General features: G+C 53.3%; 6 protein-coding genes across 8 annotated transcripts; 4 read left to right on the top strand and 2 right to left on the bottom strand.

Annotated features, from left to right (window-relative positions):
* Positions 1-99: 99 nt before the first annotated feature.
* Positions 100-4,506, bottom strand: LMH87_004641 (uncharacterized protein; the record flags this gene model as incomplete). The annotated part of the gene is made up of 4 exons (XM_056195895.1): positions 100-1,408; positions 1,460-3,328; positions 3,391-4,181; positions 4,237-4,506. 4 exons carry the CDS (start codon positions 4,504-4,506, stop codon positions 100-102), a joined length of 4,239 nt encoding a protein of 1,412 aa, XP_056049478.1.
* A 2,022-nt stretch (positions 4,507-6,528) lies between these two features.
* LMH87_004640 (uncharacterized protein) lies at positions 6,529-7,427 on the top strand (the record flags this gene model as incomplete). The annotated part of the gene is made up of 4 exons (XM_056195894.1): positions 6,529-6,591; positions 6,664-6,797; positions 6,901-7,057; positions 7,176-7,427. The coding sequence occupies 4 exons, from the start codon at positions 6,529-6,531 to the stop codon at positions 7,425-7,427; spliced, it is 606 nt and encodes a 201-aa protein (XP_056049477.1).
* A 2,870-nt stretch (positions 7,428-10,297) lies between these two features.
* On the top strand, positions 10,298-11,407 carry LMH87_004639 (uncharacterized protein; the record flags this gene model as incomplete). 2 transcript variants are annotated; one of them, XM_056195892.1, is made up of 1 exon in its annotated part: positions 10,298-11,407. In XM_056195892.1, one exon carries the CDS (start codon positions 10,298-10,300, stop codon positions 11,405-11,407), a length of 1,110 nt encoding a protein of 369 aa, XP_056049476.1. The 2 variants fall into 2 exon arrangements, with proteins under 2 accessions (XP_056049476.1, XP_056049475.1); XM_056195893.1 differs by having other exon boundaries at positions 10,949-11,407.
* Positions 11,408-14,176: 2,769 nt separating this feature from the next.
* LMH87_004638 (uncharacterized protein) lies at positions 14,177-18,856 on the top strand (the record flags this gene model as incomplete). 2 transcript variants are annotated; one of them, XM_056195890.1, is made up of 2 exons in its annotated part: positions 14,177-15,764; positions 15,880-15,908. In XM_056195890.1, 2 exons carry the CDS (start codon positions 14,177-14,179, stop codon positions 15,906-15,908), a joined length of 1,617 nt encoding a protein of 538 aa, XP_056049474.1. The 2 variants fall into 2 exon arrangements, with proteins under 2 accessions (XP_056049474.1, XP_056049473.1); XM_056195891.1 differs by having other exon boundaries at positions 14,177-18,856.
* Positions 18,857-19,412: 556 nt separating this feature from the next.
* Positions 19,413-20,494, bottom strand: LMH87_004637 (uncharacterized protein; the record flags this gene model as incomplete). Its single annotated transcript, XM_056195887.1, has 3 exons — positions 19,413-19,616; positions 19,695-19,962; positions 20,016-20,494. 3 exons carry the CDS (start codon positions 20,492-20,494, stop codon positions 19,413-19,415), a joined length of 951 nt encoding a protein of 316 aa, XP_056049472.1.
* An 860-nt stretch (positions 20,495-21,354) lies between these two features.
* Positions 21,355-21,677, top strand: LMH87_004636 (uncharacterized protein; the record flags this gene model as incomplete). The annotated part of the gene is made up of 2 exons (XM_056195886.1): positions 21,355-21,572; positions 21,623-21,677. 2 exons carry the CDS (start codon positions 21,355-21,357, stop codon positions 21,675-21,677), a joined length of 273 nt encoding a protein of 90 aa, XP_056049471.1.
* Positions 21,678-22,191: the final 514 nt, after the last annotated feature.

Here is a 22,191-nt window from a genome sequence, read left to right as displayed (position 1 = left end):
CGCGCTCACAGCGCTCTGGAGGGATATTAACGTCAAAAAAGGTTAGGGTCGGACGAGGCAAGAGCTAGGGACGCTCAAGGAGAATCCATCTATTTACAATTATTTGCTGTCTCGCCAAATTATCTCCTTGATCTTTCCAGAATCTTCACTCTGCTCCACCATGTTCCATAATCTGCCTTTGCTTGCCAGCAACTGCTGTGGCGCTCCATGTTCCACAACCTCGCCCTGACTCAATACAAGTATCGAGTCAAAGTCTGCGACCGTTAGCAGTTTGTGTGCTACCACCAGAATAGTTACATTCCTAAAATTGTCTTTTATCGCGCCTTGGATGGCTGCCTCCGTGATGTGGTCAATACCGCTCGTCGCTTCGTCTAGAATGAGGATACGGCACTTGTCTTCGAGAATTACTCGCGCAAGACAGACGAGCTGCCGTTGCCCATGGGACATGTTCGACCCCCCAGAAAAAATACTGCGATCAAGGTCAGCAGCAGTGACATCTCGCTCCTGCCCGAAAGATGCAAAATGCACGCTTCGGAGAGCCGCAATAATCTTATCATCGCTGTGCCTGTCGAAGACGTCCACATTTGATCGCAACGTTCCAGAAAAGAGGAAAGCATCCTGCGGTATAACGGTGACGGCATCGCGCACACGTTTTCGGGATATTTTGGAGATGTCTTGGCCGTCAATCAAGATTTTGCCAATGGTGGCATCCACAAAGCGCAGGAGAGCATTTATCAAGCTGGACTTGCCCGCACCGGTGCGGCCAACGATCCCCAAACGCTGCCCCGCCTGAACAGAAAATGTAATGTTGTTCAGTGCCCAAGGCAGAGTTTTGTCGTATCGAACTCGTAGCTTCTGAATCTCGACTTGTCCACGGCTCGGCCAATTCTTTGGGGCGATTGCATCTTCCTCCTCCTCTTCGGACGGAATGGATGCTAGCGCGAGGACACGATCGATGGCGTTGAGACCGGTTCTGGTGACATTGATTTGACCAATTGTAATGTTAAGAGCTTGCCGAAGTTGGAGAGCCAGTGTAATTGCCAGTCCCGTACTCGATGCCGTGCCCTTGCTGAGTACGGTCGCTGCTGTCACGGCCGCTACAAAAATGCTCCCCATGACTCCAAGCCGAATGCCCAGCCAAGAGTGACCAAGCGCCATGTGAGTAAAAGCTGTGTTGGCTCTGTCTATGTGTTCTTGCATTGTTTCAATATAATACGCCGACTTGCCAAAAGCCCGGATGGTTGTAAGGCCCGACTGCGCTGAAGAGATGTGGTTCGAAACTGGAAAGCTGCAACTGTTCACAACGGGGCGCAGTCTTTGAGACGTTTCTAGAGCTTTTTGAGCGACCACAGCATAGAAAGCTAGCATGATCACGCTGGATACTATTGTGTATGGCGATGATGAAAGGCTGCAGCAAGTTAGCGACATTCTGTTTCTATGTATGTCAGTGAGCACTTGCCTGCTAGCACAGATGAATAGAACATTCATTGTGGAGCTTAAAATACCAATAATCTGAGGTGCCATACGATGATCGATGGCATACATGTCAGAGTCGAGTGTCTGTATAACTTGCCCCGGTGGGGTGGAATCGATCCAAGAGAATCGTGCTTTGAGAACTCGTCGAGTCAGGCTCTCGAATAGCTTCCTGGAGGAGTCATGACCCATTCGTGTGAAGATCAAAGTTTTTACGCTCAGGAATACTGCGCTTGCTACAGAGAGCGACAGATAAATACCAACATCGTACTTGGTTGAGTGCTGCTGGCCAACGCTGTTGTCCCGAGATGTCCACTTCGCCAGCCACCACGAATTGCTGGTAGCGAGAAAGCGGTAGCACAAAACAATTGGAATAGCAGAAATGTATCCACGCAGACTTCCAGTCTTTTTAGCATAAATTTGCAAAATTGCCCAGTAATCTTGGGGTTTGGAATGCTGCCTTGAAGGTTGTGCGGAAGTCGCGGCCTTAGATGGGTGAGATTTTTCAGTCTTAGCCGTTGGCCCCGAGTTCTTAGTTTGACCTGAAACTGTCAATTTTTGCGTCGCGTTTGAAGTGTATTCAACTGTAGCAGATCCGTCTTGCAAGGAGATGAGACACGCCGAAAGCTCAGAGCAATATTCTGGGTGATGAGTAGCCATAATCATGGTTCTCCCCTGTAGAAGATCTCCTCTGAGTGCAGTATCGCAAAGATGTCTCGCAACAGCGGTATCCACAGCGGCCAATATATCCTCTGATATAATGAACTCAGCTGGCGAATACAAAGCTCTTGCGAAAGCCACTCGCCACTTTTGGCCTCCGCTGAGCGATGATCCGCCTGTGCCAGCAGCGGTAAGGTCGCCATTGCTCAACGATTCAAGGTCATGAGTGAGTGCGCATGCATTTAGGACTTTGCGATAGCGCTCCGCATCGAAATCGTATCCAAAGCAGATATTCTCCTTGATCGTGCGGTCTTCAATCCAAGGGGGCTGTGAGATGAAGGCGACAGACCCCGCGACAATGCTCCTGGCTTTTGACGTGCCCGAGGAGGTGTCCACTGCAGGTTTGGCGAGCTTCCCGAATTGTACCTTTGCTTCTCCCAATAATGAAGATAACAGCAAGCTTTTCCCAGAGCCGACTTGGCCGGTGACCAGACTGATTCCATTCTTTGGAAATTTCACGTCCACATTCTTCAAGATAGCTCCCTTCTCGTCTTCAACCCAGGACAAGTTTGCGTTTTGCAATGACACTGTATCTGCAATAGTTGCTTGTTGAGTCTGCTCTGGTTGTTCAAAGTATAGCTGAAGCTTTGAGTAGCTCAGGCGTGCGCGGTGCAATGACGCGAACCGAGTTGGGAGCTGCTTGATGACTGCATGCAGGTTGCCAAACAGATTGATAGAGGTGAAGGCCACTGAAGGGCTGAAATTTCCTGTTCTAAAGGCATATATGGATATTGTGACAGATGCGAAAAGAACAGGCCCGAGTGTGGCGACCAGATTGACCATTTCTTCATGCACACTGACCCTCCAGGCGGCAGCTAGGTTGTGGTTGCGTGCGGCAAAGATGCGGTCTTGCCAGAGGCGCTCCATTGAAGACAGACGTATCTGACGAAGCCCACGGAGCGCTTCAGAAACAATTTTGGAGGTTTGCTCAGTAGCCTCCATATGCTCTGCCTGTGCTCGGCGCTGATTTTTGGAGAGCTTGCGTGAGAGCCAAATGGCCAATATCGGCAGTGTACCACCGATAATCACATTTGTGAAGCCCATAAAACGCGAAAGGTAGGTAGAATACATGAGCATCTTCAAAGCGGCGATAGGTAAGCTATGCGCATTAAAAAAGGCCTGTGCAGTAGCATTGCTGCGTGGTATATATTGTTAGTATTATACATGTTGATCAGAGTCCAGTGTTGGTCAACATACCTGTGGCTTTGAATTGCATCCATCACGCTTGGAGTATTCGTCCTATGCTTTTCCTCCGCGGATTTACTATCGCTTCCCGACCGCAAGCGCATTGACTTCTCGAATGCCAACGACTGAAGGAGGCCGAGCATCGGCAGTTGAATGCGAGTGTGCCCGATCCAGCCGGACCAATTACCGCAAGCAGAGACGCCAAGAAGACTAGCTGGAAGCAGTGCGACCCAGACCCAGGTCCAGGCGTCAATATTTGGGCCTGCCTCCAGGCGTTGCAACAGACTATGCATAACGAAGCGGCTACCAAATTCTGATCCTGCCTCCAATAGCACCAGTGACCACTGTAAGGCTAAAGGCTTTCGGAAAATTGTGGCAAGCTGCCTCCATAGCGCTTTGGTCCGGTCACACGAGTCGAATTGCTTTCTCAGAGTGGATGAGGACTGGCTAAAAGGTACTCTTGGCAGATCCTCTAGATTCAACGGTGTGGGCAGCGCTGAACTCTCACGATGCAGGCTCCACGAGAAGAAGATCCAGTCAAGTATTGACACACCGCTCTCGTTCAACACCGGAGCTACTCCTCGAAAAACAACCGGGCGCTGAGGAACTGAGAGAATACCAAGAAACACGGCCACCGCGGCCGTGAGCTGCGGCCAAGGAAGCTCACAGCTTGAACTCGCCCACTCGTACCACAAGAAACTGATCAGGCCCGCCGAGGACAGGGCCGTGTAAGTCGACGAATCATATCTTTGTGGAATATTCTTTTGCTGGTATATGTGAATGGATTGGAACGCCAGCAATAACTTGCAGGTTTGTGTTAGCAAAGTGACGGAGATGATGCGCGAAGCAACTGCTCACCCATAAGACCGGACCAGTCCATTGCACCAGTTCCCATTGCAGTGGCTGAAGCTGAGCAGCTCCAAATCTGAATTTCAATAAGGACAGGGCCGCTCCAAGAGGTGAAACAAGCACGAGAGTATTGTAAGCCAGCGGATTGAGTCTGGCTGCTTTGGCCTCGGACTCGCTGGTAGCTTCTCCGTCGACGTCTTTGTATGGCTGCGCGGGCGCCCGCCTGCTAGGCCAAACGCAACGGGCACAGCAGGCAGTAGCCAGAACCAAGCTCAACATTGCGATACTAGAAGTGTTCATTAAAATTGATGCCATGGCTGATTTCTCTTGCGTTCACAACGCTTTCAATTTGCCTAGGAGGCGTTGTTGGGGCGGAAGTCGCAAGGCTGGCACCCCCTCACAGCCACACAAAGGGAACGGGGCTTTCTTAACGCCACACCGATGGCGACTAGCTTCTTGTGATATTGTGCTGTTTTTATACAGTGGTCATTCTTTTTGGTTTTTGGACTTGATGGAAATGACGTATAAAGAAAATGGCTCCCGGCCTCTGGATGCCTTGTCGCTAGCCTCGCGGCCGCGCACGCGATCAATGTTGCTATATCCTCATTCATCCTACATATGTAAAGGCATGATTATTCATGTGTATACTGCGTTGGGGCAAATTATTTTTTAGCGCAATTTAGTCTGGCGGCGGTGAGATTTGCAATGATTTTGTCTGCCTTTTTGTGACGCCGAATAATACTAATTCAACCGGAGCGGCGCGATGTTGCTAGTCACTGCGCGAGCGACAAGCTGCCTGGCAGGGCGGCCACAACAAAAGGTGCCGGCTGCTATAGTGTATTGCAAGTAGGCAATTACAGGAATATGAGAACCGAAGATACGAAAGATATGCAGAAAATGTAAACAAAAAAGATTCCAGTCTCGTTTCCCAGAGTAGCGTTTTCTTGGTGCCAGCTCCGGAAGCGCTCATCTGTACCAAAAAGACTTCGTACGAGCTTCTGCCTCGTAGAATTATATGCTCAGATGAGTCTGGCCTGCGACACCTTCGAGGCTCAGCTGCCGATGGGACTATTTGTACCAAGGATCTACTGGCACCGGGGAAAATAATGCGCCAAAATCAGTCTAGAAACGATAGCATGGTCAAGAGATGGGAGATTTTGGGTTCTGGTATGGTGCCAACGGCTAAAGCATGTCGATTCTATACCTGGATCATGCACACGGTCAGGAAGATTGGGTCGCACCGGCGGAGCGTCAAACTGGTGCTTACTTCGAAGTTTACTTGCGTTCGTGGAACCACACCTGCCACATCTATCCGCTAACGAGGCAGATGAGCAGTTTCCCAACTGTATCATCACCCTTCTTCTCGTCCTGATACACATACGGATACATTGCAACCAAATTTAGTTCGTAGGAAATACTACTTCGCTCGGGGGAGCCTGTGGCAGGTGGCAAGTGCCAAATCCTTTTGACCGTACGGGTCTGCAGCGCCGTCTCTTCAAAGGATCCTTTGTTATCGGGGGCTTCCGATGGGTGGCATCGCACTACCGCTGCAACGGATGGGCATCTGACATTCCCATTGGGGAAGGCCCAGCTGAAAAGAGGCCGAAACAGCGCCAGCGGTCTTGGCGATCGACGGGCGGGCCAATCTTTCGCCTAATCCGCTAGTTTGCCCGGTGTCCTTGCGCCCATCAGCGTGCCCCAGGCACAAGCCTGATTTGCCCTGAGCAAAAGCCCCTGGAATCTATCGTTCAATCGGCAGGGAACCATTTGGTTGGTTGCGAGCGGTCACGGACTTGCCCGCAAACTCCCCTCTCTGCTCTTCTGCTCTGACTTGGCAGAGGGTACGCTGCACGCTGATTGAGCAGCTGCCTTTTCGAGAGTTTTACCGTCGAGCGAGCGGAGGCGCACAGCCCGCGTAAGAGGCCCAATGGTGCGAAAACGTGCTTCTTGTCCGCGCCGCGTCGGTCTAGCTTTCGGGAACGGCCCTTTTTCGACGACTCGGGATTTGCCCATGGGAAAAGAGCTAGCATCGGCTGAAATGCCGAATCTGACTGCCTCCAAGAGTAAGACTGGTGGAGCAGCACCCCAAGGTTCCGCAGAAGGCCTGAAGATTGGCCATCGTCGGGTCGTTCAGCTCGCGCACATGGGTTAGCGCTCTGGAATGCTGATGGACTACAATAAGAGCCAATAGCCTCGCGACTCATGCCCCCTTGGCGATTAGAGATCTGAAAACTGCCATAGACTCCCGTGCCTTTCAACTCCTGCTTCCTTTGCTGCTTCCAGCAGCCTCAAGTCGCCAAGATGCGTATTTCTAGCCTTCTCGCCGCCGCTACCATTGCCCTTGCGGCTCCTGTCCCTGAGCCGGTAAGATCGCTTCCGTTGACCGCTCCATGAACCACCACCACCTAACCAGCTTTTTATTTTCGCAAATTGTAGCCCGGTATTCCCAGCACCAGCACCGCAGAGAGCGACCTCAACAGCCTCCAGGTTGCTGATTCCGGCTCTGGCGACGGTTACTCGCGCAAGGAGTTTCCTCACTGGATCAAGGTCGACGGCAGCTGCACCACCCGGTATGACACTGCACCACACGACGGCATGCCATGTTTGCCGAGTGACTCTATGATTGACTTGCCACAAAAACGCTAACGGCCCTTTTCTCTTTCTTCCTTGCAGCGAATATGTACTAAAGCGCGACGGTGAGGATGTCGAGACTGGCTCGTCCTGCAAGGTCACTTCAGGTACCTGGGTCAGCCCATACGACGACACCACGTGGACCGACGGTAGCAAGCTCGACATTGACCATCTTGTACCCCTCGAGAATGCTTGGATCGTAAGTAACAGACTTGTTTGCTTCTTCTCTTTTCTTTTTCCCCCTTTAATTATCTCGGCATGGAAACGGAGTAGCTATATGCTGTGCGAGGGAGCCTGTCGCTAACTCATCTACACAGTCTGGTGCCTCGAGCTGGACCAAGGCCCAGCGCCAGGACTTTGCCAACGACATCAAGCGCCCGCAGCTCTACGCCGTGAGCGAAAAGGCCAACCGCTCCAAGGGCGACCGCAGCCCCGAAGGCTGGAAGCCCCCTCTGAAGAGCTTCTACTGCACCTACGCCAAGTCCTGGGTCGCCGTCAAGAGCTACTACAAGCTGACCATCACCGCCGGCGAGAAGTCTGCTCTAAGCGACATGCTCGACACTTGCTAGAACTTTCTCAAGTGACATGGGGAAACGAAAGAGCGGGAGCGCAATCCGCAATGGTAGGTTTGCGCATTGGTCTCTCAACAATTGCCAACCAGTAGATAGCACGGCAGATCAAACAATTGTAAATGTGTACGACCACAAGATCGCCTCCAACGGTGTCCTCAGCAGTTCGTTGTGCAGATGCGAGCGGTTCCGGCCTTACCCAGTTTCAAAGTGAAGATTGCATATACTTTGGCCCTCGACCTTGACGTCCATGAGCCTTGGCACTGCAACGCTGTGCGCCGTTCGCGTTTTGCAGTGATTCAGATGGAAGCCGTGCTACTTGTTGTGTTGCTCAGCCATTTGCGAAATTACCATATATTCTCAGAGGCCCAGGGGAAATGAATACACTTCTCCCAACAACATTAAATGTCTTTACAGAAATCCTTCTCGAATCAGACGACGCATTCGACATCATGCTAGCCTACATTTTGTATTTTGCCGCTGCTTGCCATGCTTGGCCCTCGTATGGCGGCCTCCGGGATCCTGGCAATTGCAACCCTCTGACCAAAGACTCGCGTACGCACCTTTCAGTATGATTTTCTGTTTCCCTATTCAGCACTAATACATGCTTTTGCAGAATGCTCTCCCGATTCGGCGTTTGCAGGCAAGAGTTCGTTCAAGTTTGACGGTGCGAGCTACAACGAGGACTTTGAAAAGTTCTGGATCGTAGACGACCAGACAAAGCAAGACCGCGATCGCCTCAACTTTGGCGATGGCAGTGGTTTGCAAGTCAGCTTAACTGAGCAGAAGCAGGCACCGACTCTAACGAGCCACCAATATCTCCTCTTCGGCAAGGTCACTGTACGAGCCAAGGCCGCCAAGGGGTCTGGCCTTGTTACCACTGTTGTTCTCAAGTCCGACTCTGGCGATGAGATAGATTGGGTACGATTCTAAGGCACTTCACTTTTTTCCGCTCCAAACCGCTAACTTGCTCTAGGAAATGCTTGGAGCTTTCCAAAACCAGGCTCAGTCCAACTACTATTACAATGGCCAATCGCTCTTCAACACGTACAACACCACTTATGCCATCTCTTCGTCCTCTTACGACGATTTTCATGATTATACAATGGAATGGACGGACAAGTTTCTCAAATTCTCCATCGACGGCGCCGAGCGCAGGACTTGGCAGTCCGGCGAGATCCCGGCCGACAAGTGGCCACAGACGCCGATGCAACTCAAGCTCGGCATCTGGTCCGTCGAGGGCTACAACGACCCCGGCGAGATTTCCTGGGCGGGCGGCGTGCCTGAATGGTCGCAGAAGCCTTTTACCGCTGCCTTCCACTCGGTCGAGATTGAGGACTACACGGGCTGGTGCGAGGAGGTTGAGGCCGGCCCCGTCGAGTACCAGTACGACGACACGATGAAGAGCTGGGCCGATGTGCGTGTCGCTGGGTGCCGCAAGAGGCGCGAGCCGGGCGTCACGGCGCCTGCGCCGTCAGGTACGTCGTCTACCTCTTCCGGAGCATCTGCGACGAAGACGGACAATGCTGAGCCGACAGACAACGGTGGCGACAACAACAACGACGACGAATCGGACGATAATGAGGGATCCGGTGTAGTGTCGGCGCCGTCTGCCATCTTGGTATTCATGGCCGGACTTGGCTGCATGTTCTTCTTTTGATTAGAATTTATCTGCTTTTGAGGTTCTGTATCTCGGGGCACAATAGTGGGATTAGTTACTGTGGGTTTGGCCCTCAACATAGAGAAATTACAAGAAGAAGAATCGTTAAGACTCCCCAAAAGAAGCGCAGTGCCTACTACCTAGCGGTTACGAATGAAAGGACAGGGCAATTTAGAATGGCATCGGTATTGCGCATGGCCCCTTCAAGCCCTACCAGCGCCTAGCTAACGGGGGGTGAACAAGCAACAATCGTTGCAAATACCCAAATGGAAGCTACATGTGGATGATGTCCAGTGATGTCTTAGGAATATAGTATCAAATAAGAAATCAAATCTTATCATCGTATCCGGTATGGTGTAGTGGCTAACATCGCTCGCTCTCAAGTTGGAACCGAGCAGCCCAGGGTTCGATTCCCTGTACCGGAGAACCATATTTTTTTGGCCGTTCCGCTAGCTGTTTTAGCGATTTGTCTGACTCGCTTGTAGTGTTTTTTTTATCTTCAGCGCATCGGCCATGCAAAGGCTTCTTCTACCACATAAAGTTGGCCTCTCGACAAGCGGATCTTGACCCGCTCAGAGTTTTCACTCATTATCCGGTATGGTGTAGTGGCTAACATCGCTCGCTCTCAATAATTCATTGATCCGAGCAGCCCAGGGTTCGATTCCCTGTACCGGAGTACCGTTTCTTTTTGCCTTTTGAATCAAATTTTTGCCTTTCATGTAGTGGTTTCGAGGGATAACGCGATACATGTGTGGATGGCAGAATGGCACTAGAGTCTTAGCTCGGCGTGTGCATCGTGGAAAGACAGGTTGCTACGCTCTGCTATTGCTACGCTCTGCTATCGCTACGCTCTGCAAGCTGTAAAAACTACAAAGTCGCTTTATCTGCTATACATCCGCTATGTGTTGACTCACTCGGATTTGACTAAGGATCCTCGAGAATATACGAACATGGTGCAAAGTTGACATCATGAATCATGCGAACCAAGCAGGCAACCATACAGGGAGGGTAGGCAACGAGGCTTACAGCATGACAGCCTGATTATGCGCCACCCGTGAACGCAGCTGAGCTTGAGTATATATTCTACACCTAGAGCACCAAGCTTTGTCGTGGATTGTCACTGACGAGCTTCAAGTCTCGACAATCCTTCAATTTTTGACGCGCCGCCTGAAGCAGAACAAGAAACAGACTTCGCCCATCACGTGGAATCATGGAATATCCTACTTCTGCGTCGGATTCCCATATTCCCCTGCATCGGCAACTGTTGTCAACGCCGGCGCATGAACAGCGCAGTTGTCCACTGTTACGTGCTGTGCCCGCCGAGATACGAAGCTACATCTTCGGCCAGGCTTTGATGGACTACGAAGAACCAGCGGCAGCCAAGCGTTACGTGGAAGACTCGTGCTGGGCTCGTCCATCGTACTCTGCTCCACGAAGAACGGATACAGCGCTTCTGCGAACATGTCGGTCCATCTACGGGGAGACTTGGTTCCTGCCCTTTATGTTGAAGGAGCAGACGCACTGGATAACAGCGCAAAATCGCGCTCCACCAGACTACAACGTTGACACTTCGCCCGATATCCTCCGCTCGACGGTCGCGGAGATCAGACAGCAACACAAGCAGCCAACCGTCGAGATCGATTCTCTTCGGATCTTCACGCAGATGTATAAGATTGAGCAAGATGACGTCGCGCGTTTTCTGCAATGCGTACCCGACCTCTCATTTCGCCGTCTATGCATCACCATTCGGCACGCCGACTTTTGGTTTTGGGAGAATGACGAGCCGCTCCGTTTCGAAGGAGAGTGGATTCCCAAGCTTTGCCGTGTTTTGCCCTGCACGGTGCGCGAGGTCGTCATTGAAATGGAAACGGTGAGGCGCAAAGCGGCGCAGCTAGACGAAATCGCCCGGCAAATGACGCAGCGGTGGCACTTTCGAACCAAGGACGGGGGACTCTTGTTTGCCGATTCAACTCCAGACAGCCACGAAGTGAGCCGCTGGCGGGGCTCCTCGGCGTGGCATAACCGGAGGTGGGTTAGAGACGAGATCAGCAAGGGCGTCATCGAGTATCATGTGGTTGCCGTGCGTTTCAAGCCGAAGCATGCTATCGAGAGGGCTGGCGGTACAATCAGTGGCGAAGCACTGGAGGCTGCCGCCGCCGAGGCCTTTGTGAAGTCAAGCATGCTCAAGCTGCATATACCGAACGCTGAGGCTATGCAGTGCGCTCAAGCGTCTGTTCCATATGATACCCATGATCAGGATCGTGATCGGCGCATAGGCCGCAGGAGGAGACGACGCAGCGCGCGGCTACGCGGAGAGTGAGATTCCACATGTTGAACGATGTTGGCTGGAATCCCACCACAACACTGCCATTATCTATACGACTGATCATTGAATAAATAAAATCTGCTGTTCCACGAATTGAGTACCGAATCACGGGCGATGTTAGATCAAGGGTGCACGCCAAGGGATTTTGCTGAAAGGTTGCAACTATTTGCCGACACGGATTCAACGGACTACCATGAGAACAATGTTGCTTGGGACAAGGTTTCAAAACCAGCGATATGTATCGATAAAGGTCGATACAGAAAGTTTTGAAATTATATCAGCATGGCAAGCCGTTTTACGTTTAATGCTGCATCTACCTAGCTTACAACAATCTTGTGCCTCATGACGGCCAGCTCTAGGGTACGGTACGGGCGAGGCGAGCTAGGCGGAGCAAATTGTTGCATCGGATGCCGAATGGTGAGCTTTACGAAGGGCAGCGAAATGCTGGCACAGGCGCTGGAAATGGAAACCAAATAATTTACTTGTGAGGAAGGTCATGGCAAGTCTTCAACATGTCTTGGGATGGACAGGATGGGGCAGGAAAGTGCCTCGGACGAAAAGCAAATAAAATGTCTCGAAGCGCGCTAGTGGTGTACGTGCTGCATGCACCCCTGACGTGTAGTGCGCCTGGAAGCCTGATCCTTACCATGTATTTGAACACTGGGAAAGGAAGAAGTCTCAATATGTTTGCCAGCAGGTTGTTAGTAGCAGGGAGCGGCGAGCTTCATCGTGATTGGTACTAGGAGTAGCTTCGTGCTCGAATGGAGAAACTTGCGTCGAGTCCATGTGCGTGACCTTTTTGCTATGGGTTTGTTTTATTTATTCAGTTGGTCAGTTTATTTACGGATGCAGAAAACGGCAGAATCTACCGATAGTCAGTGAGAATGCGCTTGGGTTGGGACTATGGTAGCCCCTTGGGCATCTACTCCGTAACCAAGGACACTTTACATCAGACGGTGGCGTCGCCGATGGCTGAGAAAGAGCAAGTGCCTTCAATAGTTAGTTCCACGATGTGCATGCAAGGGGCTCATGTTCTGCTGCAGGAAGCTCTGTGCGCGCATCAGTAATTTTACCAGCAGAATGGTACTGGGGCCACGGAAAATATTACACCACGGAAGCGGCGGTCTTTGGAAGGGCGATGAGCGCCGTGGCAGACAAGCTCGGGCTACACGAGAGAATCGGTCGGTAGAAACGATCGGAGTCCAGTGGGTGTTTATTATCGGTGCCGGGGTCTCTTGCGTTGCGTCTGGTGACATGAGCTGGCTCAGTGCTAGGATCAAGGAACCCCAGTCCCTGAAAGGAGTCAAGGAGTGATGCAGCGGGTAATGAAATGTGTAATACAGCTGAACAGCAGAACCCCGTAGGCATTTGGAGAACGCGCACAGTCAATAGCGAGAAAGTATATGATGAAGCGCAGCAGTGTCGCAGCCAGTGCGAAAAGGGGAGCGGGCCAGCGCATACAATGAAAAGAGAGGCGGACGAGGCAAGAGGGAGTATCCGTACGAGCTAGAATGCTGCACACGTTGCTGATTAAACTAAACTATGAACAGAAGCCAATTGAGCGGCGGCACTGCATGCCACGGCATTAAGCCGCCTCACATCACACACGGCACGCAGCGCATCAGGTGTTTTAGCTGCAGCGCGGTTCGTAGGATGAAACCAGATCGCTGCACCTTTTTTTGGCCCGACGAGCCCAAGGGGATGGATGAGTGTCTTGCCTGCAGCGGCCTGCTTTGCCTGCATGAAGCTTGTGCGCCGGCTTTGGGCGCTTGGCCAACTCTAGACCAGCGTTCCCGTCAGCCCACGAGACGGCGCGTTACAGGTCTGATGCAGCACGCAGGTACCAGTGACTATTCGTTTGGGAGGCAAGGAGAGAAAGCCTCTCTTTCCCCACAGGATGAGCCCGTCTTATGATTACGGGAAAATCGACAGGATTGAGAAACGACCCCGTTTCGCAGTGTGTGGGCTTGCTCGCGCGCCGTGAGCTGTCCTGTGCGCCCCATCCATTTAATACTCATTTGTTTTAGTTTCGAGCAAGAGGAGAAGAGGGAGGCGAGGGGAAAAAGTACCGTGAGAATTGCTTCTTCTTTCCTCTTACAACACACGCGGCCGCCCGCGCGAGACCTGCGATTCCTCTTTCTTCCTAGTCTTCTTTCTGCCGTCACACTCTCGCTCGGGCAACGCTGGGGAAAGAGAGACTGTGAGCGGGCGCAACTAAGACTCTTTTTTTTTTGGTGCCAGTAATTACTGGATTCGACTTTTGCTTTTTATCTATTTTGGTTTTTATTTTTACAGAGACGCCACTAGAGCTGGACGGCCGACCGACCCGGAGCACCCGCCAAGACAGACGACCGATTGTTACTGGTAACTTACCAGCCGGAAGAAACACGAGCGAGGAGAGACACGGTGTCGACGGGGGATTGAAACAGGGCCTGCCGCTCGCCTCTTTTTTTTTTTTTTTTTTTTTCCCTTCCTGTCTCTGATTTCTTTCCTCCGAATCAAGTTTTGGATCTTCTCTCAATTACATTGGGCCTGGAGCGCGCCAATGGTTCCTCACTAGAGCCACCAGGGACTTGCACATGCCCTCCACCTCCTCCACATATCCCCTTTGACCCCTACAGCAAACCCCAGCCATCTGCAGCCCGCAAGGAGAAAGAGGACACCAAAAAAACAATTACGGTGGTACTGCAGCTGCAGGCTAATCTCTGGCCGCAAGGGAGAGCAAGCAAGAGAGACACGGACGGAGGGGAACAAAGGTGAGCCATGGCATCAGGCTACCACCAACGGAGGCGTCGCGGTGACAGCGGTGGCTCAGCAGGCGGGATGCCGCAGACGCCTGAGCAGCGCGATTCTCACGACCTGTCTCTGTCGCCGCGCGACGTTACCCGCGACTCGCTGGTCGCCAACATGCTGCTGTCTCTGGATCAATTCTCCATTGACCAGCAGAACCAGCACCAGTCTAATCACCACAGCCACTGGGACCCCTCGCCCAGCAATCACAGCCCCGGACCCCAGCAAGAGCAGCAGCAGCAGCACCACCACCACCAGAACCGCTACCAGCCGTTTGATGGGGCGCCGCCGCCGCCCTGGCTAACCTCGACAGGACATTCCAGTCCTTCTGCCGCTGCTGCTCCTGCTGCTTCCCGCTCCCAGGAGCACAATTCATTACACTACCGGCAACACGGCCCCTCCTACAGCTCTGATCTCGACACGGTCGACAGCTCCTCCAAGTTGTCCAGTCCGCCCGACTCGCGCGGACACGGCGCTGCTGCTGTCAGCAATACCCGGCTGCCCGACCCTTCCTCCTCACCCACCTCAACCCGGCAGGAAAAGGTCGTAGCTGCCAACGCAAATCTCCAGGCTGCTCTCTCGAGCACCCCTGGCAAGCAGCAATCCCGGCATCGACCGCCCGTCACACCGCCCAGTCGCGGCGCCAGCTTGTCCCAGGCACAGAGCCTCGACCGTCCGCCGCGCACACGCCGCGTCCCCAAGCATCAACAAGACGGCTATCACCAGTTCCTCACCGAGACAGCCTCGTCCCCAGCGGCCGCATCCCATCACGAGTCCGACCGCCCCCTTCGCAGCAAGAGCGCAGGCGGCTCCAGCGCTCGCAGGCGCACTGCCGGTGCAGCATCAGCTGGTACGACGACGACGAGCTCGCGCTCCCCGGCCCAATTGCACCCGCCCATGCCGCCATCCTCAGCCATTGACTACGACGTCGACTACCTCAACGAAGATTACGGTGCGGCGCCCACGCCCACGGTACCGGCCGGTCCTCGTCGCGGCGCCGACGCACATACGCGGGCGCCTCCTGAGCCTGCCACGCCTCGCACACTCGAGCGCAAGCGCAGCTCCTCCCGCACGCATTCCCTGAGGAGTACGCCTGGCAAGAACAGGCACGCTGCCACTCCCTGGGACCAGCAGCAGCCGCCGCCCCCAATGCCTAGCGCTGAAGAATTCGAGGCGGCGCCGGCGCCCAGCGTCGGCTATCGCAAAGCCAAGGAAGACCAGCATCGGGCCAAGTCTTCGCATGCCGCGTTCCCGCACCAGCAGCACCCCGATATGCCACAACAACCACAAAAGGAGAAGCCAGGCTTCTTTCGTCGCGTCTTTGGCGGAGGTGGTTCTTCTAGGAACATGCTGGCACCGAACGAGCAATTTCAACAATCCAACTCAACGCGCCCTCCGTCCTCGCCCTCCCGAAACGAACGACCTCCGAGCGGCAGACTGACCAAGGAACAATCTAAGTCGACTTCAGCACCACCTTCCCGAGATACCTCTTCCTCACACTCACAGCAACCCCCGCCTGTGCCGCCTCTGCAGAAAAAGACGTCGTCATTCTTCCGCCGACGTAAGAAGTCGGTCGTTGACGATGCGCCGCCTTTGCCATCCCACGTCCCGCCCGTGCCCAATATGCCATTGACAACTCTGACCAACGAGACGAGCTTGGGGACTGACGACCCTAGTCCTGTCAGCAGCCTGCGCCAGGCACTAGACCCTTATCTTCGAAATAGCGCTGGATCAGCCAAGGCCATTGGTACCTCCAAGCCGACTGCGCTGACCGACATTACGAATATTGTCGCAGACAGTGGTGAGGATGACGAACCAAGGTCCGAGTTTAAACGCGAGTTCTCACCCGACTACGACCCGAGCCCGAACGCCAAGATACGCAGTGTAACCAACGACGCTGAAAATAGCCGCGATTCTCTGACCAGGCACACTGCATCTCCAACGACGAGGAAAACAAAGTCTGCCGCCTACCAGACTTTCCTCGACTTGGATAATGGTAGCGATGACGAAAATGCGAGTAGACATGGAAAAAGACGCTCTAGGTCGGAGCTCTCCCCCGCTGCCCACTCTGAATCGGCAAGTGTTTCGCAAAAGGACACCAGCAAGGAAGACACCATCCGGGCCAGTAAGATGCCGCCCCGCGCAAGGGACCAATCCAGCCCGGGAGTCAGCCGCAGCCGATCAAACTTGAGACTGCCCAGCGATGGCAATCGCTCTGCGAGCGCTGGCACCATGTCGACGGAAACAGATTATAAATCCGCCACCAGCGCACCTCCTAGTGTGCACGTGGAGGACCTCGACGAAACCGACTCATCCAAGGGAGTGAGCACCATCGACGCGATGGAAGCCAAGGGCCTCGATGAGCCGCTCTTTGTGGTTGGCGAACCCACCGAGGACGATAGGCTCAAGGCCAAGAAGATTTACGACGGACTGGAAGACTTTATCCAACAGGACAAGGCCGCTGCTTGGATGGGTGAAGAAGGCCCAGTACGAAAGCGCACACTGCAAGCGTACATGGAGCTCTACAGTTTTACCGACCAAAGTATCGTGTCCGCCTTGCGCAGCGTTTGTGGCCGTCTGATTCTGCGAGCCGAAACCCAGCAAGTCGACCGTATCTTGGTTGCCTTTTCCAAGAGATGGTGTGACTGCAACCCGAATCATGGCTTCAAGGCTACTGACATTATCCACACCATCTGCTACTCCATCATGCTTCTCAACACCGATCTGCACTTGGCCGATATCGAGTCAAAGATGACTCGCAGCCAATTCGTCAAAAACACACTCTCTACAATCCGCCAAGCTCTTCACGAATCGAAACCCGACGCCTTCAACCGCCCTAGCATTCTTCCCGAAAAGAGCCCTCTGTTGGCTGCCGATTCGCAAACCGGCGAGCAAGATAGGTCCAGCTTCCGCCACTCGTTCCGCCCATCCCCGAGACCAGATACTCAGAGCGCAGACGGTGGCGAAGACAGCGGACCTCTCGTTAGGACTGCGTTTACAGGCTCGTTGCGTACATGGGAAGAGCAGATCGAGCAGGTCCTCAAGAGCATATATACCTCCATCCGTGACGACAGACTTCCCCTGTTCGGAGCTGAGGACCGCCACATCGGCCCCGCCCAGTCGCAAAGCAATCTTTCCGTTCTTGGTATGCTGAAGCGCACACCAAGTGTACTGAGCAAGGCACCCTCAGAAGGTCAAGTGTCCTCGCGGGGACGTATCGCAGACGGCAGCCGCACGACCGCTTCGAGATGGACATCAAAGAGCCGTTCTCGCCCTGGACTGGGACGTAACGGCATGGCATCCAGCAGGACTAGTTTCGACGACGATAACTCGTTGTGGAGCCCTGCCATGTCATCGGCAACTTGGAGCCGCTACTCTCTTGGCCGCACTCAAGCATCCATATCGCAAGATTCCTTTGCGTCGTCGATGCCAAGAGGCAACTATCAGCAGTCAATCGGCTTCGCTAATGCTTTGAGCCAGTCCATCATCCGCGACGAGGATCTCAACGGCAACGAGACAGCTCCATCCATCATTAGCAGTGACTTTACCTCTACGCAGCTGCTCGAAGATGAATCGCTCGAATTGGCCGGCCCACCTTGGATTAAGGAAGGCATGGTTGTGCACAAGCACCATCTCGATGGTGTTGGCAAGCGAGCCAAGGACCGTAACTGGTCTGAAGTATTTGCGGTGCTGCAGAAAGGCCAGCTCAGCTTGTTCTCTTTCAACTTGAGCAAGTCCTCCAGGCAAAAGGCTCGCCCTCGCACAGCGACAGCACCGGTTGGCGGTGGCAATTGGCAAGATAACGCCGTCAATGTCGGTACGTTCAACCTTAGACTTACCTTGGCCTCGGCACTGCCCTCTCCAGGATACTCGCGCACGCGCCCGTATGTCTGGGCTCTCAGTCTACCTACTGGCGCTGTTCACCTGTTCCAGGTCGGCACACCCGAGATTATTCGCGAATTCGTCAACTCGGCAAATTACTGGAGCGCAAGACTCAGCACACACCCGCTGGTCGGTGGCATAAGCAACGTGGAGTATGGCTGGAGCGATGACATTGTCAACAATGCCTTGGTGGCTGCTATTAACGAATCCAGCACCTCGGTCGCGACACAGACCGCGGCTGGTACCGGCCACACACGCAAAGGCAGCACCCAGAGCGCCAGCATGAAGTCGCTGAGCTTTGACCACGGCGGAAGCGGCTTCACTCACAACAGCGGCCGCGGTAAGCTCCCTGGCGATCGCGTCCATATCGCGCCGTGGGCGCCGCCGACACAGAGCGTGCGAGCTAGCAATCTCTCCGAAAGGGAGCAGCTGGAGGCACTGATTGCATACGTCAAGAGTATCGAGAACGACTTGCAGGTCCATAATCAGCTCCGCAGCCCGATGCTACTTGCTTTCACCCCGCGTGGCCAAAACGCCGCCAAGGCCATGACCAACTGGGAGCGCAAAAGTTCGTATCTCCTGCGCGAGATTGTCAAGTTTCGCACCTACGTCGACTGTCTGAATCAGGCCGACACGCGCAAGCGCGAGGTCTACAAAGAGCGAGACCTGGCGCGGCGCGCGGCTCGTGGCGATCTCAGCGACCCGGATACTGGCTTGAGCGGTGGCGAAGACGAGGACGAGGAGGCTAATGACACCCTGCGGCCTGAGTAGTCTACCCTCGAGCCATGTTCCACATACCTGCGCCCATCTTTCTTTCTTGTTTTTCTGAATAATTTGATGATACCCGGCCCTCTTGTGACGGGGCTGACGGTGGATTTTTCCTTCTCTTCCTTTTTCAATCTGGCCTAGATGCTGCAAGAAAGCAACGTCTAGTGCATTAAACCTGCGCACTGAATGGCGAGGCGCACTTTTCCTTCTTCTTTTTTTCTCTGTGGCGGAAACTTGATAGCTTTACAAAAGCACACAAACTGGGTAAATACTGGATGGGGGTGTTTTTTTTTTTCTTAGGCAAAGCTACTTTTCATCCTATGTGAACGACATTTTAATGATGACGACGCCGTTTATTTCTTCCATTTTTACTCTTTGCCTGCTGCGTACAGTAACATAGATAACTCAGATGAACAGGGCAAGATCAAAGGCGACTCTGTCAATTTTATCGAGTATCTGATAACGTCAACTATGCTCTCTATTTACCTGTGAGCAATTGTGAACCTGCAGTATAACGCCAGGTATCCTCAAACTCCTCAAGGATAACGTCCACTGGCCGCTACGGCATGACCTTGCCGACCGGCTCACCACAGAACCAACCCAGGACATTGAGGAGGATGGCTCTGCTCTGGGCATCAGTGCGTACTCCACCAGCAGAGAAGTCCGCCGTTGGGCTGATGCGAATATCCACCTTGCCGCTTTGGAAGTCGACGCCGCCTTGCACGATGCGCAGCCGCCGGGAAGAGCAGGAGAAGACTGTAATCTTGAGGGAGACGTCAGAAAATAAGAAACTCCAGATTGAATATGAAGCCAGGAGCTACAAAAGAAAAGAAATACTCACCGGCACTATTAATGCTCGACGATACATGGGTCGGCCCATCACTGAAAGTGCCAGCGCCAGGACAGTACTAAGCTCGGCTACAGTCAAGGACAAGTCTTCGCCGACAGGGATAGCGTCGTGGAGCCAGGCTTGGATATGCGGAAACCGTGGGTCCGGATCGCAAGACAGACACATGGGATCGCGTTGACTGGGGTCAACCGAGAGAAAGATCTCGCTCACCTCCCAGTTGTGGTGGTGGTCTGAGCGCTGGAGATGATCCCATTTTATCCTGTAACAGAGTTAGTGAGAGCTTCCGATTAGCACGAAAGGGACTTGGCTTACAGGAACGAACGCCAGCTTGTCTTGCTCTCGACAATGTTGCCCATTTCCCAGTTTTTGGAGCACAGCACGTGGTTAAGGATCTTGTTCTTCATGTCGATTGACTCGCCGGCGGGGTCCCAGGAGCTTGGGCCGCGGGGATTGAGGTCCTCAAACTCAAAGTCGCTTTCCTCGAAGTCTGGTTCTTGTCGGGGTTGGAAGTGGTCCATCCAGGCGCTCATCTGGTCTGACGAGACCAGCTTGATGAAGGTCTCGCCATGCGTGAGCGGCTTGCCGGTCTGAACGTCCAGCAGTTGAGGGATGATACCGAACTTGTCGCGCAGCTCTTGCAGGGAGATGCGCTGCGCATTCATCGGCTGGAGCCGCCAGAGCATTGTCGCTACTTTCGTGATGTTGCCATCAAGCTTTCCATTGCTTTGCTTGTCAACTTGGGGCCGGGGAGGCCCAGGCGGCCCTCGATTTGGGATTGGGCCGGAGGACATTGCTTTGTAGAAGCAGCCGAGGGTAGTTGATGTGTAGGAGGCGAGGTGGAAATATGCGATCAAGTGCCAGAAGAGAAGTGTAGTCTCATGAAAACCATTTGGTCACGTGGAGAAGTGGCTGCCCGGAAAAATGAGGAAATTATGATGGCTTGCTCTAGAGTTCACGCGCAGGCTGCAGCGCCGCCAAGGCGTCAGGCTAGTTACACATCAGTGAATGGGATGGCGGCCGTAAATGGGCCATGTTCCCGTGAATCTCGATAGGGAGTTCCACACCGCCCAAAAGTGCATCACCTTCAGATTCACCTGCCTCATCACCAATCAGTCATTGCTACCAAAGTAGTTTAGTAGCCTGGTCGCTGATACGAGTAGCATCATCATTTGCCGCGCATATTTCACGGAACACAATAGGCACAGATGGTATCTTGCGAACAGAATTCGGAATATATGTCAGAGAAGCTCAGATCTTTCGTTTCGAAGCGGCACTGGGTTGTAAATGACAGCCTCCGGGTCCCTGAATGAGGGGGTGTAGAGATGTGTGCTCTCTACTTATGGAGTGAATGGAGCGTTCTTTTATGTTGAAGTAACTGTAGCTGTACGACATTCGCTGCCTGGCACTGTGAACTTGTATAGTAACAATCAATCTATTCGCACATGCTGTGCCGTTTTCTATCTCCAGAACTTTTCCCCTCTCGCTTCCTTATGCAGGCATTCCTTTTCTCCTAAAAAGCTCTTCCTCAAATCATTCGATCTATCTTGTGCACTCATTCAAAGCCATGAGGGGCACCAGATCGGGCACCAGACCGGGCAATACACCGAGTCTACCTGCAACCATCTCTCTGTGGACGAAGGCTGCGAAACGAATGAATGTTGCGGATACTTGCATTCACGTATTCCCAGGCCCTAGATCGGGCTCAGAAATCAGGGAGCCTCAGTTCTTGACGCTTCAAATCCTCGTTCTGCCGCTCCGTGATCATCGCCAGAGCATCATGACGGAGGTCTTGAGGCTGCAATATCTCCAGGCTGCACAGGCAGCTCTGGAGGCCAATGTAGAATGGCAGAGCTACATAAAATCGATCACGTACGTCCACTCACTGCCAGCTTCGCTTTATATCTTCTCACCAGACCTAGGGATAACCTGGAAACCACCGAGAGCGGCCGCTGGGGTACCGTGCGGAACCTGTAGTATCAGTGCACCCCCGCGGACACGACAAGGCTCCAGGCACAACGGGGTACGGCACCGGGCACGTCAGACACTGCAGGAACAGTCAGAAAAAGTCTAAGGATCTCGGCTGCGGCGTCTGCGGCCCTGGTTTCGCACAGTAGCGAGGACCTGGCTATGCCGGACTGGGTCAGCAGCGTGACTACCGAAACTATTCACCCAGCCTCTAGCTTTGGCGCAACTATTGACAAGAAAAGGGTTGACGATGAAGCAACTGTCAACGCTGCTCTCATCACTCTCGCTAATGGATTCCCCCTTTTCGGCCTTGGTGGCGGCAGCAATGGTAGATGGGATCTTTATCCTCGGCCGTTTCATGTACGCGACGCGAGCAACCACGAAATTGCAGTCTGCGAGGCTCGCGTTGATGGCACTTACCGTCTCGGACCCGAAATCAAAGCCATCGTCGAAGTAAAACCATTCCGCCGGTTTGCAGAAAATGATGCTCAAATCACCATGCAGGAGGGAGCACAAATGGCGA

Source organism: Akanthomyces muscarius, chromosome 2, assembly GCF_028009165.1.
Source record: "Akanthomyces muscarius strain Ve6 chromosome 2, whole genome shotgun sequence".
NCBI classification, from domain to species: Eukaryota; Fungi; Ascomycota; class Sordariomycetes; order Hypocreales; family Cordycipitaceae; genus Akanthomyces; species Akanthomyces muscarius.
The sequence above is the reverse complement of the archived record's forward strand: the minus strand, read 5'-3'. Positions and strand labels throughout refer to the sequence as shown.